Below are 12791 nucleotides of genomic sequence, written 5' to 3' on the forward strand. Positions count from 1 at the left end.
CTGAACGGTATACCATATATGATCACACCATTTTTCATGCCACAACGTTCACTAATTTCTAGAAATCCTACACAAACAACATCCATCTCATCATTTAACACACATCATTTCCATATTTGTGGGAGTAGGTAGGGGCATAAATCCGCACTTCACAAATTCCGGAATAATGCTGTTTGAAATGCTCAGGGCAACTCTTGATTGGTCAGATGCCATGGTGTCACTATTGGTGACGTAGTCTGATGTCTGTTGATTGGCTGAGAGAAATCCATGTGCATATATACGAGCTCACGGAGAGGCATGTAAACGCCATTGTGAAAGATCGATTAAGTTACCAAATATGGTTCTTAGCCCGATTTAAGAGCTTTTCATTACCCCAGTCTGAGAAACTCTGACATAATGTAATATATAATGCACTTCATGTTGTTGATAACAAATTTTCTTTCTCTCTATTTTTATATCAAAATTGTACAAGATTATTGTACTCAAATCAATTTGATAAAAGAGTTAGGTCAAAAGTAATCTAAAAGTAATCCAAAAGTAGTCTGATTATATTACTTTAAATATGTAATGTAATGGATTATGGTACTAACTAAAATTTTTGTCATGTAATTTGGAATCAGTAACTGATTTCAATTTGTAAGTAATCTACACAACTCTGGCCACAAGTAGTCCTTGTGGCTGAATGGAAACTTAATGGATGAATGCACACATACCTGCATATGCTTATGTGATTACAACCGATGGAAGGCAGATTTGCACTGGAAGTTAAGGAGAAGCATTATTAGTTTTCATTTTCCTTGAAAATAAATAATTTTCATGGACTGTTAAAAATTAGTATTCGAGTCATAAGACAGTATGAATTGATCTAAGGAGTTTAATGGTTAATCTTTAAATATTTATTCTGTTGATTACATAGAGTGGGGGTCAAAAATGGTTGTGTTAATGATGTAATGTGTAATTAAAAAGGGTCTTAAATGGAAAAAGACGATATAGTTTTAATGGCATAAGGATCTAGTTCTAAACTGCCCTTGTAGTTGAACAGCAGATGTGGGCCTATAGAACATATTAATTAGCTGTCATGTTTTGAGACAAATTAGTGAAGAGAGATAGACACGTGATGGCTAGATGATTGAGGAAGTGGAGCAGATGGAAACTCACTGATGAAGGACATCAAGATGGCAAACAGGAAATAGATAAATATGTGCAGCATCTCATGGGTATATATTATACTTAAGTTGGTGGATATGCAGTCCTAGTGGTTGAAGTCTTGGCTGGTAACTTGAAATGTCAAAATTGTGCTCTTGAACAAGACATTTAACCCTCATTCAACCCCAGAGGGACTGTCTCAATAATAATTCATTGTTACATTCTCAGTGAACACATGTTGTTCAAATGGACAGTGCGGCTGCAGTGTGTTGGTAAAACATTTGCGAGAATTTTTCTGCCACTTTGGCTAAAAGTGTAAGCTAAATGACAAATTAGTATGTTAAAATGCATTAATGATCTTAGAGAAAAAAAAATACCCCATTTAGCTCCAGCAGCAGATAAGCCAAAGCATCATACAATAATAAAAGCAGCTGAATTTGCTACAGCTGGCAAGCACTTTGGCAGCAAACATCTCGCAGTGACAACGCCCATGTGTTTGTGTGTTGATTCCATTCATAACTGCCAAGGATTATCATCAGACCTTGAGCAGATTTCTGGGGGGCAGTGGTGTTTTTTTACAGCTGTTTTTACAGAGCGACAGTCTTAAAACAAAGAAAAAAGAAAAGAAAAAAATCAGTTGATCAGACTGTTTGCAACATTTAGCTTATTCTATGTGTTGTTCACACGTGACGAAGGCTACATTTAAAGTGAATGTGAAATTGAACCAATTTTACCACATTAATGTGATGTATTTTAAAGTAAAACTGGATGTTCAGAGAAAAAAAAAAAAGGCTGGCTAGGACTTGTTTGGATTGTGAAAAGTAGGCATTACATACCAGAATGGAGCCAGAATGAATGCAAGTTTGCTATGGGTTAAAATGGTCCAATACAGTGCAACAGTTGGTTTTGAAGTGAAAATCCCATTTATTTTCTCCATAAAGGAATTGATTTTTAACAAGAATGGTTAAAGACAGACCTACTAAGCTACAAGGTTGTGTAGCTTGTGTATTCTACTATTTCAAAGTAGAATAATTTAGTGTCCTAAATCTTGGCAAATATATTATATTAGTTTTATGTTTTATTACAATAAATAAAAAATACACACAGCACTTTTAACCAACAAATACTTTTTTAAAACTCCTTATGTAAAAAATACTGCCAAAATAAAGGCAATTGAAAAAGTGGGCAGACACTATTGAACTCTATATGATATTATATTATTAACAATATTCGGGACGAGCACGTTCAGATAATCTACCCAATCAGAGCAAGAGGAGGCTTATATATAGAGCGAATTACCTCTGTTCCACAATGCTGTTTCCAGCATCCCTCCTCCACCCCAACTCCTCACTCTCGATTATTCCTATCCCATCCATGGATTGGGGGGAGAGTGCTCTGGGTTCGGGCCAAATTCCAAGCTCAGAGCCCTCTTCTCGGACAGCACGCCAAATACACATATTTTATACTATATTAGATTATATGTAAGTGTGAACTCGTGTGCACATGGCCTTAGTGACATCAATAGAAAAATAGTTTGACGAAAAGTCATCTACGAAATATTTTTTTTCTCTTTAGAATAATGTTAAACGGGGTCAATTCTCATTTCATGTTGACTTTATGTAATTTTAGGTTAAACAAAGCTTTTCAAAACTTATTCCAAGATAATTTCTCTGACCTAACTTAATTCTACAATAAATGCTGCAGTCATGACTCTTCGAGACATTACTAGGATGTTTTTATTCAGATTTAAACAAATATTTCTGACACATTCTTGAGCCTCCATCTTGCCTCAATTTTAAAGCATCACAAAAAACCAAGACGTTTTTGAGGGTGTTGCTATTTTTGAACGTCTAAAATCATCTCAGTCGGACTTGGTGGCACATTTGCAAGTGGTATGGTCTGAAACCATTACATAAGAGAAAGGAACAGAGCAAAGACAAAAAAGTAAGGCCACACGATAGATTGCACACTATAAAATACACCAACAATTGACCCTCTCCGCAAATGGATCTTTTGTTCCACTCTCCCCGGAGCACTTTTCTTTGAATATAATCCAAGTCTTTTGGCAAGAAAGAAATGATTACACATAATAACAGCCTAAGACGAACATCATTGGCACTGACGGCTCTCCATGGTGATACGTTTCACGTGGCTCTCCACTTTTGTTCTTGTTCCCCACGTCTCTCGGCTTTCCAGCACATGCTAAAGGTTCTTTAGAGATAGAACAGGAAAAAAAAAGCTTGACATTTTCTCAAAGAATCTCATATACTTACAAACATCATTATACACATTTTACACAGGGCAGTATGGACCAAGTCTAGCCAAATTGTATGTTCCAAACTGATGAATCCTTGTAAGTTCGCTGGGAACAAATTTGAGAAATTAAAAAGGGCACAAATTGAGATTTCATCAATATATATTTTTTCTTTGAACAAAAGAAACATTTACATAAAATTATTGGGTAATGATCAAGGCAGTGAGCAATATTGTACTGATGTGCGCTGGGGATAGCGAATAGTGATGTTTTTATAATGGTTACTTTATATCTCTAGGTAAATATACAGAGATAGTTCATCAATGGGTCACATGATCGCCCGGCTGCATTTTACAGCATGTTCTCAGTCATCTGTCCATCATACTATGAGAGAACATCGTGGGCTACTTTCCTCCTGGCAAGAGAAGAAGTTTATAGAAGTTCTCTGTGTTCCCTGTCAGCTTCTCAACAACGCTGGTGGTTCCTCCCTTTCTCTTGGATGGGGCAGTGGTATTTCTAGTCTTTTTGAAGCTCCTTTTAGGGATTTGTTGTTTTTTGTTTTGACTGGTTTTTAAAGATGGCGTGTGATACACACATACACACACACTAAGAGAGAGAGAGAAAGATCAATGTCAGTTTAGAGAAGTTGTTTGATTGAGGTCAGAAGAATCCTTTAGATGCTTCCTGGTCTTGTAGAGTCAGGCTGTGTTTACAGAACCTGATTGACCAGTGCAAAGGCCAGTGTCAGTGTGGCGGCAGAAACACTGATTGAAGTCACAGATGAATGTCTGGCTCTGTTGTTGTCAGCCTGGTGAGAGCCCGCCGAGTCGATGGATCCCTCCATATTGGGGTTCACCACATTCTGTAGAAATATTACAAGCTTTTTTTGGTTATATGCTTTGTTCAAGTATTCAGATTACGGGTAATTCCATTTAATTTCCATTTAAAAATAAATAAATGTGCATTTGATCTTTACCCAAAATACGTAGGTAAGAAAATTATGTTATGATTTATGAAATATTTCTTACCTCGTCAGCACAATCAAAACTGTTAGAAGAAGAACATTTCTGCTCACTGTCCTGTGGAAATAGAAATAATTAATATTCTTAGGATTTGCATCTGCCCACACTGCCAAAAGAACCAAAACCTGGTTCAATGACCATGGTATCACTGTGTAATTACTGTGTGATTTCATGTAATATTCTAATTTTTTGAAATCCTGTTTTTGTGGGTTTTATGAGCTGGAAGCCCAAATTATGTACAAATAAACAACTAAATACTTGAAATCGTTTAAGTTGTGGGCCCTGAATCTATAATATATGGAAGTTTAACGTTTTGAATGGAATTATGGAAATAAATAAACTTTTCCATGATATTAAAATTTTTTGGAAAGGGTCTGTATTTGATTCCCCTGAAAAGTAAACACTGTGGCGCTGTGAAATCAATATGTGTTTGTTTGAGCATCTCAACAACATAACAACATCATCTCAACCACTAACGCGAGTTATCTGTTTGGTTGACCAATGACAGATGGGGGTGCAGACATTTCAAACGTTCCCTTTAAATATTCAGAAATCAGTTGATTGTGAAGATGGAAATTATGTGACCAATCTTGTTAGAAGGATTCACTTTGTAAGTGTCACTTTTGTGCGAAACGTCACTCACATCAAGGTGTTTTTAGCAGGTGGGTTTTTTACATGCCATGAAGCATGTAATAAATGCATTGGATATTGGAAGCAGTCGTGCACTTAACATGTTCAAGAACTTCTCAGCTAGTTATAGTTCGTTAACTAGAAGACAATCATAAACGTAACATCTCCTGTCTTTGTGAGAAAAAACAACAACTGCAAAACCATAATTAAGCTTTACGGAAAAATCGCAAAATGGTTTGCTTGATTGATTCTTTGAATTGCTTTTCCCACAAGAAACATGCCATTTTTAGAGCTGTTTTATGGTAAAGAAAGAAAGATTGAAAAAGCATGAAATCAATGAATAAAGTTCCTTTTTAAGATAAAACACTGACATCAGAGGATTAACAACGCTGTTTAAAAAAAGCAAACAAACAGAAACCCAAGCAGAACTTCATAGGCATTGTGACATTAAAAAGCAAGATTAATAACTGATAGTACCAGTGCCCTATTTAACAGCACAGTCAATTCCCAGACTACATAGAGAAATGGATTCATCTCAGAAAACATGAATTTCCTTTTGTACCCATCTGTAAACATTCCATGGCGAATTCACTAAACAGTTGCAGCCATTTTGCACCCACAATATTTCATCACAAAACCTACATCATATTCACCCCCCACCTGTAATCCAGTGTAACCAGGCACTTGTGCTCTTGATCTGCTCTTAAAGCAAAAAATGACGTTAAACTCACGTCATGTGCTTTTGGTCTTGTGTATATCTTGTTCCCAAAGGAGGCTGGGTATTTTGTCATATTTAATAGAATCTCAAACAATTCCAGTAATCTGTCAACTAACTTATTTATCTGTTTGGATAGAAAGCAGCTCTTTTGTTTCTGCATCTGTACAATTTGATGACGTTTCTTTCTTCAATGTAGATAATCATGTTTTTTCAAATGCTTTTCTGTATACTGACAATTGGTCCTGTTCATGCATAACCTCTAAACATAAAAAAATACAGTTTAATTAATGAAAAGCCTGTATTTGTCAAGGCACCTTTTGTCATTCTATTCAGCACAAACATGTATACTTTCTATGCAACTATACCAATTCTCTTTTTCTAAATAAAAAGTTGCCAAGGTTGGAATAACGTTTGAAAAGAGATTCAGACAGAACAAGTATTAAGTAAATCGATCTTGAAACAGTAAATCTGTTGTCTGCAAAAAGTGTTATGCCTTACAATATCCAAATTGGACTTTTTTTTTTTTATCACAAACTAATATCATGATATAAAATGAAACTTCAACCATTATGGAAATGGATGGCTGTTTTCCCCTTGTTTTTATGAAAAGCTGGAGTTTTTCAATGAGAGACACAAAAAATCACAGACTTGACATTCTTGATTACAGTTGCATATTCAATAAACACATTCCATACTCACACATTTTTTTCTAAAAGCACAAGTTCAACACACTTGTAAACGCGCCAAGTAATAGAGCAGATATGAGCAGCAATGTCAGAGACCACTTTTCACAGATTGACTGTTGCCTCCTATGACAATTGCCAGAGACATAAATTAAAATAGTTATTTCCCGTGTGACTACATGATATTTCTGTCTGTGGAGTTTTCATAATTTGTTTCAGCATGGATGAGAGAGTACAGTCATTTTCTTTAGTACCCAGGGGCTTATAACTGAATCCTCAGGACTTAGGACAGAACTGCAAGGCACGATATGATGGAAGTGGTCACACAAAGCCATATCTCTATAATGCAGCCCCTTTCAAACTTGGATTAGCTGACAAATTAGTGTTTATGATGACATCACTCATTTGCATAGGGTTACATAGCTTCCTGTATGCAAGCTAAATCATACTAACCAAACCATCCTTTAGATCAATGCGACAATCAACATAACATCTAGAGAGAGAAGGGTTAAATGGGATATGGACATGACATGGGCCAGATTCAAACCTTAATCTTACATCTGAGCATCAAGGCTCAATATTTGATGAGCATGTGCATTAACCAGTATGCCATGGCAGACAACTTTCTCCAGGAATTACAGACCTTGTTGGTGTGGACAGCCATGCTGAATGTCCCCTGCATGAGCTGACAAATGCGCTTAGTTTATGAATTATTCACCTACATACTGAATTATACAAACTTGTTTTACCTTCCACTTGACACTCTGCATATATTCAGGTAAAACAGGGAAAAAACGGGATTTCTGCTTCCCTCAGTTATTTTAATGATTGTAATAGTTGGTGTCCCCAAGGTTTGGCCTATAGATTTAAGCAGGGTTTAATGGAATTTCTGTGTTTTGCTTTTGTACATGCACAAAGCAGGTTTTTGCACTATTCTTGACATTCAGAGCAATTTTAATGTTAGTATGTGACACGCACAGGACTATCTAAATTGAATGGAGGCTTTACATGTCAACATTTTTATATTCAGAAACAAACAATCTACAAAATCAGATACTAGTAACACTTCAGTGAATATTCCGTATCATGGCAACCACAGATCCTCAACTGCAAAAAAATAAACCGCTGTGCCGCCGAAGAGCTCTCAAGCGCCCCCCAGCTTAGCGTTTTAAGAAGAGCTAGCTAAAAACACTTTGGTGGACACATGGCCTAAGCATAATAAAAACAATCCATTGGCCAACTAGCCCAATGACCAATTAAACTAGCCCAAATGCTGTAACACACACTATGCCACTGACATACCGAAAATACATATTGAAATACATAAAATACTTCCCAATCACTGAAAATCACTGTACTCTTCACATTACTTTAAGACTGACAGCTGGTGAACAAAATCTTTTGGTGTAGGTGATAATCTTTTAATTTTTAGCTATTTGAAAATGAACTATTTACAGTTTTAAGATCTTGTTCTGATGCTACTTTCTCTTTGCTCCATGTCATATAGTACATATTAACACCAGTGCCCCTCACAAAAATATAATCTAGCATGGTTTTATCATTGGTAGACCCTAAATTGGGTAGAGTAAATTATTTCAATACAAGTTTTTCAGTCAAATATAATATATGGAATATTTCATGAAAAAAATCAACTCGTGGTAACAATTTTAAAAGTATCCCAATTCCGTGGTAAAACCATAGACATGGGAACTTTATAACCAAAATTGGCAAAATAATGACCGTTTCCAAAAGATTTCCTGAACACTCCCGCTGTCTGTAATTGGCTAGACAATCAGATAGCCCCGCCCCAAACCCACACCATTGGTTGAGCTGTTGCTGTGCCAGGCTGGGGTGCGTTTCTCGAAAGCATCGTTGGCCAACTATGGTCGCAAGTTCATCGCAATGTCCATTGAACTCTATTGGTAACGAGGGTACTTGCGACCATAGTTGGCTAACGATGCTTTTGGGAAACGCACCCCTGGTCGGGATTCTCAAACAAACAAATCCAGTGTTGAAAACACCTCAGCACATTTACAGTTTTGTAGTGAAATCAACCTACAAATAGCTTATAAGTATAGACCTTTTTTAGAATCAAAAAACTGCACACAACCTTTAAATTCCTTAATGTTTAGCCTTGGAATCACTGGGTAATAACATAACCCAATGTAATTGACAACAGTGTTTTCAGACCTACCTGAAGGTTAGCGCATGTGGAGAAAACACATGCACTGTCTATTTGCTTGACATCATTGGAGTTGATGACATGTTTGGTGATGATAGCCGGTTGCAGATTGGTACGTACTGATGGGACTGCCGACTGAGACTCCGTGATGGGAACTAGACCCGCATCCGTGCCATAACCAAATGCCTGGATAGCGTTTCCTGCACACCGAAACAAACGCACACATGTGCAAATAAAGACGTTAAAAAATCATGCATAAAAAGCCATGACACTTTCATGTAGGAAAAAACAGACCCTCTGCAAAAGAGATCACATGCCCGTAATACATAGCATTTCTCATTGATATGCTATTTAGGTTAAGCCCATAAGGATGGCTTTTCAGGACGTGAGTCGTGAGGTTAGGTGAGATTTTATCTCCACTCACTCAGGCAAGTGTTCTCTCTGAAGTCTCGGAGGAAGGTCTCGCACTCAGCTTCGTGATTTCCACTGCCTCGACAGCCACACCAAGGGGAAATGGTGATGTTGGTGTGGCTGGCATCCACATAGTTTGGAGTCACATCTGATCCTGTAAGGGTAGAGATTCTCATAAATATTCATGAGATGGCAACATGCTGGTTTATAGGTCTCGCTATCTGGAGTATAATGTGTTGTTTGGCTCAGTATAATGGCCAGGGGTTGTTGGTCTGCTCTCTTCTAGAGATACATTTGTTCACAGCATGACCCTGGATTTTTAACCCTCCAGGATTTATTCCAGATAAAAGGCTAAAAGGATGCAATTAAAATGTTCTCTAAAGGTTTGCAGTCCTAATTTACACTCTAGACATAGTAATTATTTTAGATTATTTTTTGAAAATCGCCACACACACACACACACACACACACACACACACGCCTGGTTTACTATCTTTGTGGGGACCCTCCATAGACATAATGATGTTTATACTGTACCAAGTACAACTGTATATTATATCCCCTTACACTAACCCTACCGCTAAAACTACCCATCACAGACCACTTTCTGCATTTTTACATAAAAAAACCAACTCATTCTGTATGATTTATAAGCTTGTTTCCTCATGGGGACTAGCGTTGGGCGTCCTATCGTCAGCCTGTGAGATCGGCGATACACGATATTATCGTGAGTGGGGCAGGGCTTACTTATTTGATTATTAACTTGCTTATTTACTCATTAATTTGCTTGTTTTATTACTTCATTTTATATATGAGAATCTTTTTCTATTTTGCTAGCAAAGGTGGATTGTTTATTAATAGGCTATATCAGGTTATTTCCCGGTATAGTGAGGTAAAAAAAGATCCTAATCATTTTTGTATCTGAGTATTTCAACATGTCAGCGGGAAATTTACGGACACACATTATCCTCTCATGCCGTTACAGATTCAGCATTTTGACTGTACTTCTGCACGAGATGAGAACACGTTTTAATAATTTCTTGGTTCAAGAAAGAGTCGGAGTTTGTGATATATGTCCTCCTACCAGTGCTCTCTCTGTCTGGATGCACTTCACATATGCGCACTTCAATAAGCCCAAAAAACGCGGGTTAATGTGTTTTAAATGCTGGGAGAAATCAGAGTAAGGGGCAAAAATCTAGCTGAGTCGATCGGTTTATACTTAAACTTATGACTTGACTCCGATAAAGGAAAATGGGTTAATGCGTTTACATGACCACATGCATTGTCAGTTTATTCAGCATAATCGGGTTAAGAACGTGCATGTAAATGCGCTCATTCCCTGAAAGTGAAATCAGAAACGGACTGAGCTTTCAGCATCTGTCGCTGCATTAACGCCGCATTCTCTCAGAGACGACGATGGATATAACGGTATAGCAACTATCTTAATTTACTGGCTTAATGTCTCTTGTGGACTTACATTAATGACAGTGAAAAAATTTGAAGAATATTTCTTGTTAAACAAGTGTTTGAAGCTGCTTTTGATTTTCACAGATGGAAGAGTTGTTCTGTGTTCGTGAACTAAAGACTGTTATTAGGCCTATATCATTTTAGTGATTATTAGCATTATTAATATGTTGTAATTGTAATTGATATTATATATATGTTTTGTACTATCACTGATGATGTGTCCAAGAGTGCATCACAAGGTGTATGTAACAACCATGTTAGTCTGGATAGGCCAGTGACTGCCAGGAACAGGCTGGTTGACGACCACGAACAGAGTGGCGACAGCTGGAGAGACAGCAGACAGCACGGAGAGACGGCAACCGGGGCGGGAAGGGCCAGCAACCCGATCCGTATCTTCTGTGAGGAAGAACCCAAAACACAGCTACGAAGAGTCCCAGAGAAAAATACCCCCAGGGGAGCCCGAGAGGGGGGGAGAATGAGCACCCCGAACGGACAGTCAACCAGGCAACGAACCACGCGAACGGACAATCGACGACGAACACTATTTGTGTATGTGGAAAGAGCTGCAAAAACCCACGAGGTTTGAAGATCCACCAGACCAAGATGGGATGTTTGGTGAAAGTGCAGCCAGAGCGGCGCTCAAGGAACTACCTCGTTGTGACGCAGGAGGAACCATGCCGGGAGACATCCCAAAGTGCACAGAACCTCCACACTCCAGAGGACCTTGGTGAGACGCAGGAGGAGCCGAGCCCGGAGTCACCCCACAGTGCTCAGAACCTCCATGTTCCGGAAGCCCAAGCACCAGGCATCCCACAACACCAACGGCGGGTTATGTGGCCTCCAGCCAGCAAAGGGAGTGAGTGGCGCAATTTGATGATGATGTGGATGGTATCCTGGAAGCTACGATGAAGGGAATGGCAGACAGCAAACTCCAAACAATGTCAACCATGATAACCAGCATTGCCACCGAAAGGTTTGGCTTGGTAGAGAAGCACGCTGCTACAAACCAGTACTCCAAGAACCGCAGGGCAGAGAAGATTGCACAGCTGAGACAGGAACTCCGACTCTTGAAGAGGCAGTTCAAGGGGGCAACCGAGAATATGAAGCCAGGGCTGGCAGAACTACGGGGCATCCTCAGAAAGAAGCTGCTGACCCTCCGCCGAGCAGAGTGGCATAGGAGGCGGGCTAAGGAGAGAGCCAAAAGACGAGCTGCCTTCCTTGTTAACCCCTTTGGGTTTACCAAGCAGCTGCTAGGCCAGAAGCGCAGTGACCAACTCACTTGCTCAAAAGAGGAAATAGACGCCTATTTGCACGACACCTACAGCGATGCAGCCCGGGAAGAGGATCTTGGTGAATGCAGACACTTCATTAATCCACCTACACCAACCATTGACTTCAACATCAAAGTAACCAGTTGGAAAGAAATTCAAACTGTTGTTAAAGCTGCTAGAACCAGCTTATCACCAGGACCTAATGGTGTGCCATATCTGGTGTATAAGAGGTGCCCCAAGCTCTTGCATCGTCTGTGGAAGATCCTGAGGGTCATCTGGAGGAGGGGGAAAGTTGCCCAACAATGGAGATCTGCAGAAGGGGTGTGGGTTCCGAAGGAAGAGAAGTCAACCACCATAGAGCAACGTCGAGGGGAAGATATTCTTCAGTATCCTTTCCCAACGGCTGTCAGACTACCTCCTAAAGAACCAGTACATCGACCCCTCTGTGCAAAAGGGAGGGATCCCAGGGGTTCCCGGGTGCCTTGAACACAATGGAGTGGTGACACAACTGATTAGAGAGGCTCGTGAAGGGAAAGGAAACCTGGCTGTACTATGGCTGGACTTAGCCAATGCGTATGGTTCCATACCCCACAAGCTAGTGGAGGTGGCATTGGGGAGACATCATGTTCCGAGCAGCATCAAGATCCTCATAATGGATTATTATAACAACTTTAACCTGAGGTTCACTTCCGGCAAAGTTACATCTGAGTGGCATCGTCTGGAAAAAGGGATCATCACTGGATGCACCGTGTCAGTGATTCTCTTTTCCCTGGCAATGAATATGCTGGTCAAATCCACTGAGCCAGAATGTAGAGGCCCCAAAACCAAGTCCGGAATCCGTCAGCCCCCCATCAGGGCATTCATGGACGACCTGACAGTAACAACTGTAGCAGTCCCAGGATGTAGATGGATTCTCCAGGGCTTAGAGAGGTTAACCACCTGGGCGAGGATGCGTTTCAAGCCGGAAAAATCTAGGTCCATGGTACTGAAGAGAGTGAAGGTAACAG

General features: G+C 39.4%; 1 protein-coding gene across 2 annotated transcripts in view; it reads right to left on the reverse strand.

The window, feature by feature from the left end:
• Window positions 1-2864: 2864 nt before the first annotated feature.
• gfra2b (GDNF family receptor alpha 2b) overlaps window positions 2865-12791 on the reverse strand; it is a 71983-nt gene continuing 62056 nt past the window's right edge. The window contains exons 6-9 of one of the 2 annotated variants that reach the window (XM_084104407.1): window positions 9060-9200; window positions 8648-8835; window positions 4429-4479; window positions 2865-4262 (exon numbers count right to left, since the gene is read on the reverse strand). In XM_084104407.1, the coding sequence (XP_083960533.1) occupies window positions 4110-4262; window positions 4429-4479; window positions 8648-8835; window positions 9060-9200 (533 nt within the window). In that variant the 3' untranslated portion in view covers window positions 2865-4109. The remainder of the gene's footprint in view (window positions 4263-4428; window positions 4480-8647; window positions 8836-9059; window positions 9201-12791) is intronic. The other variant, XM_084104408.1, reaches the window with a different exon arrangement.

The sequence above is a fragment of the Abramis brama genome (assembly GCF_963993115.1).
Source record: "Abramis brama genome assembly, chromosome: 25".
Taxonomy (NCBI): domain Eukaryota; kingdom Metazoa; phylum Chordata; class Actinopteri; order Cypriniformes; family Leuciscidae; genus Abramis; species Abramis brama.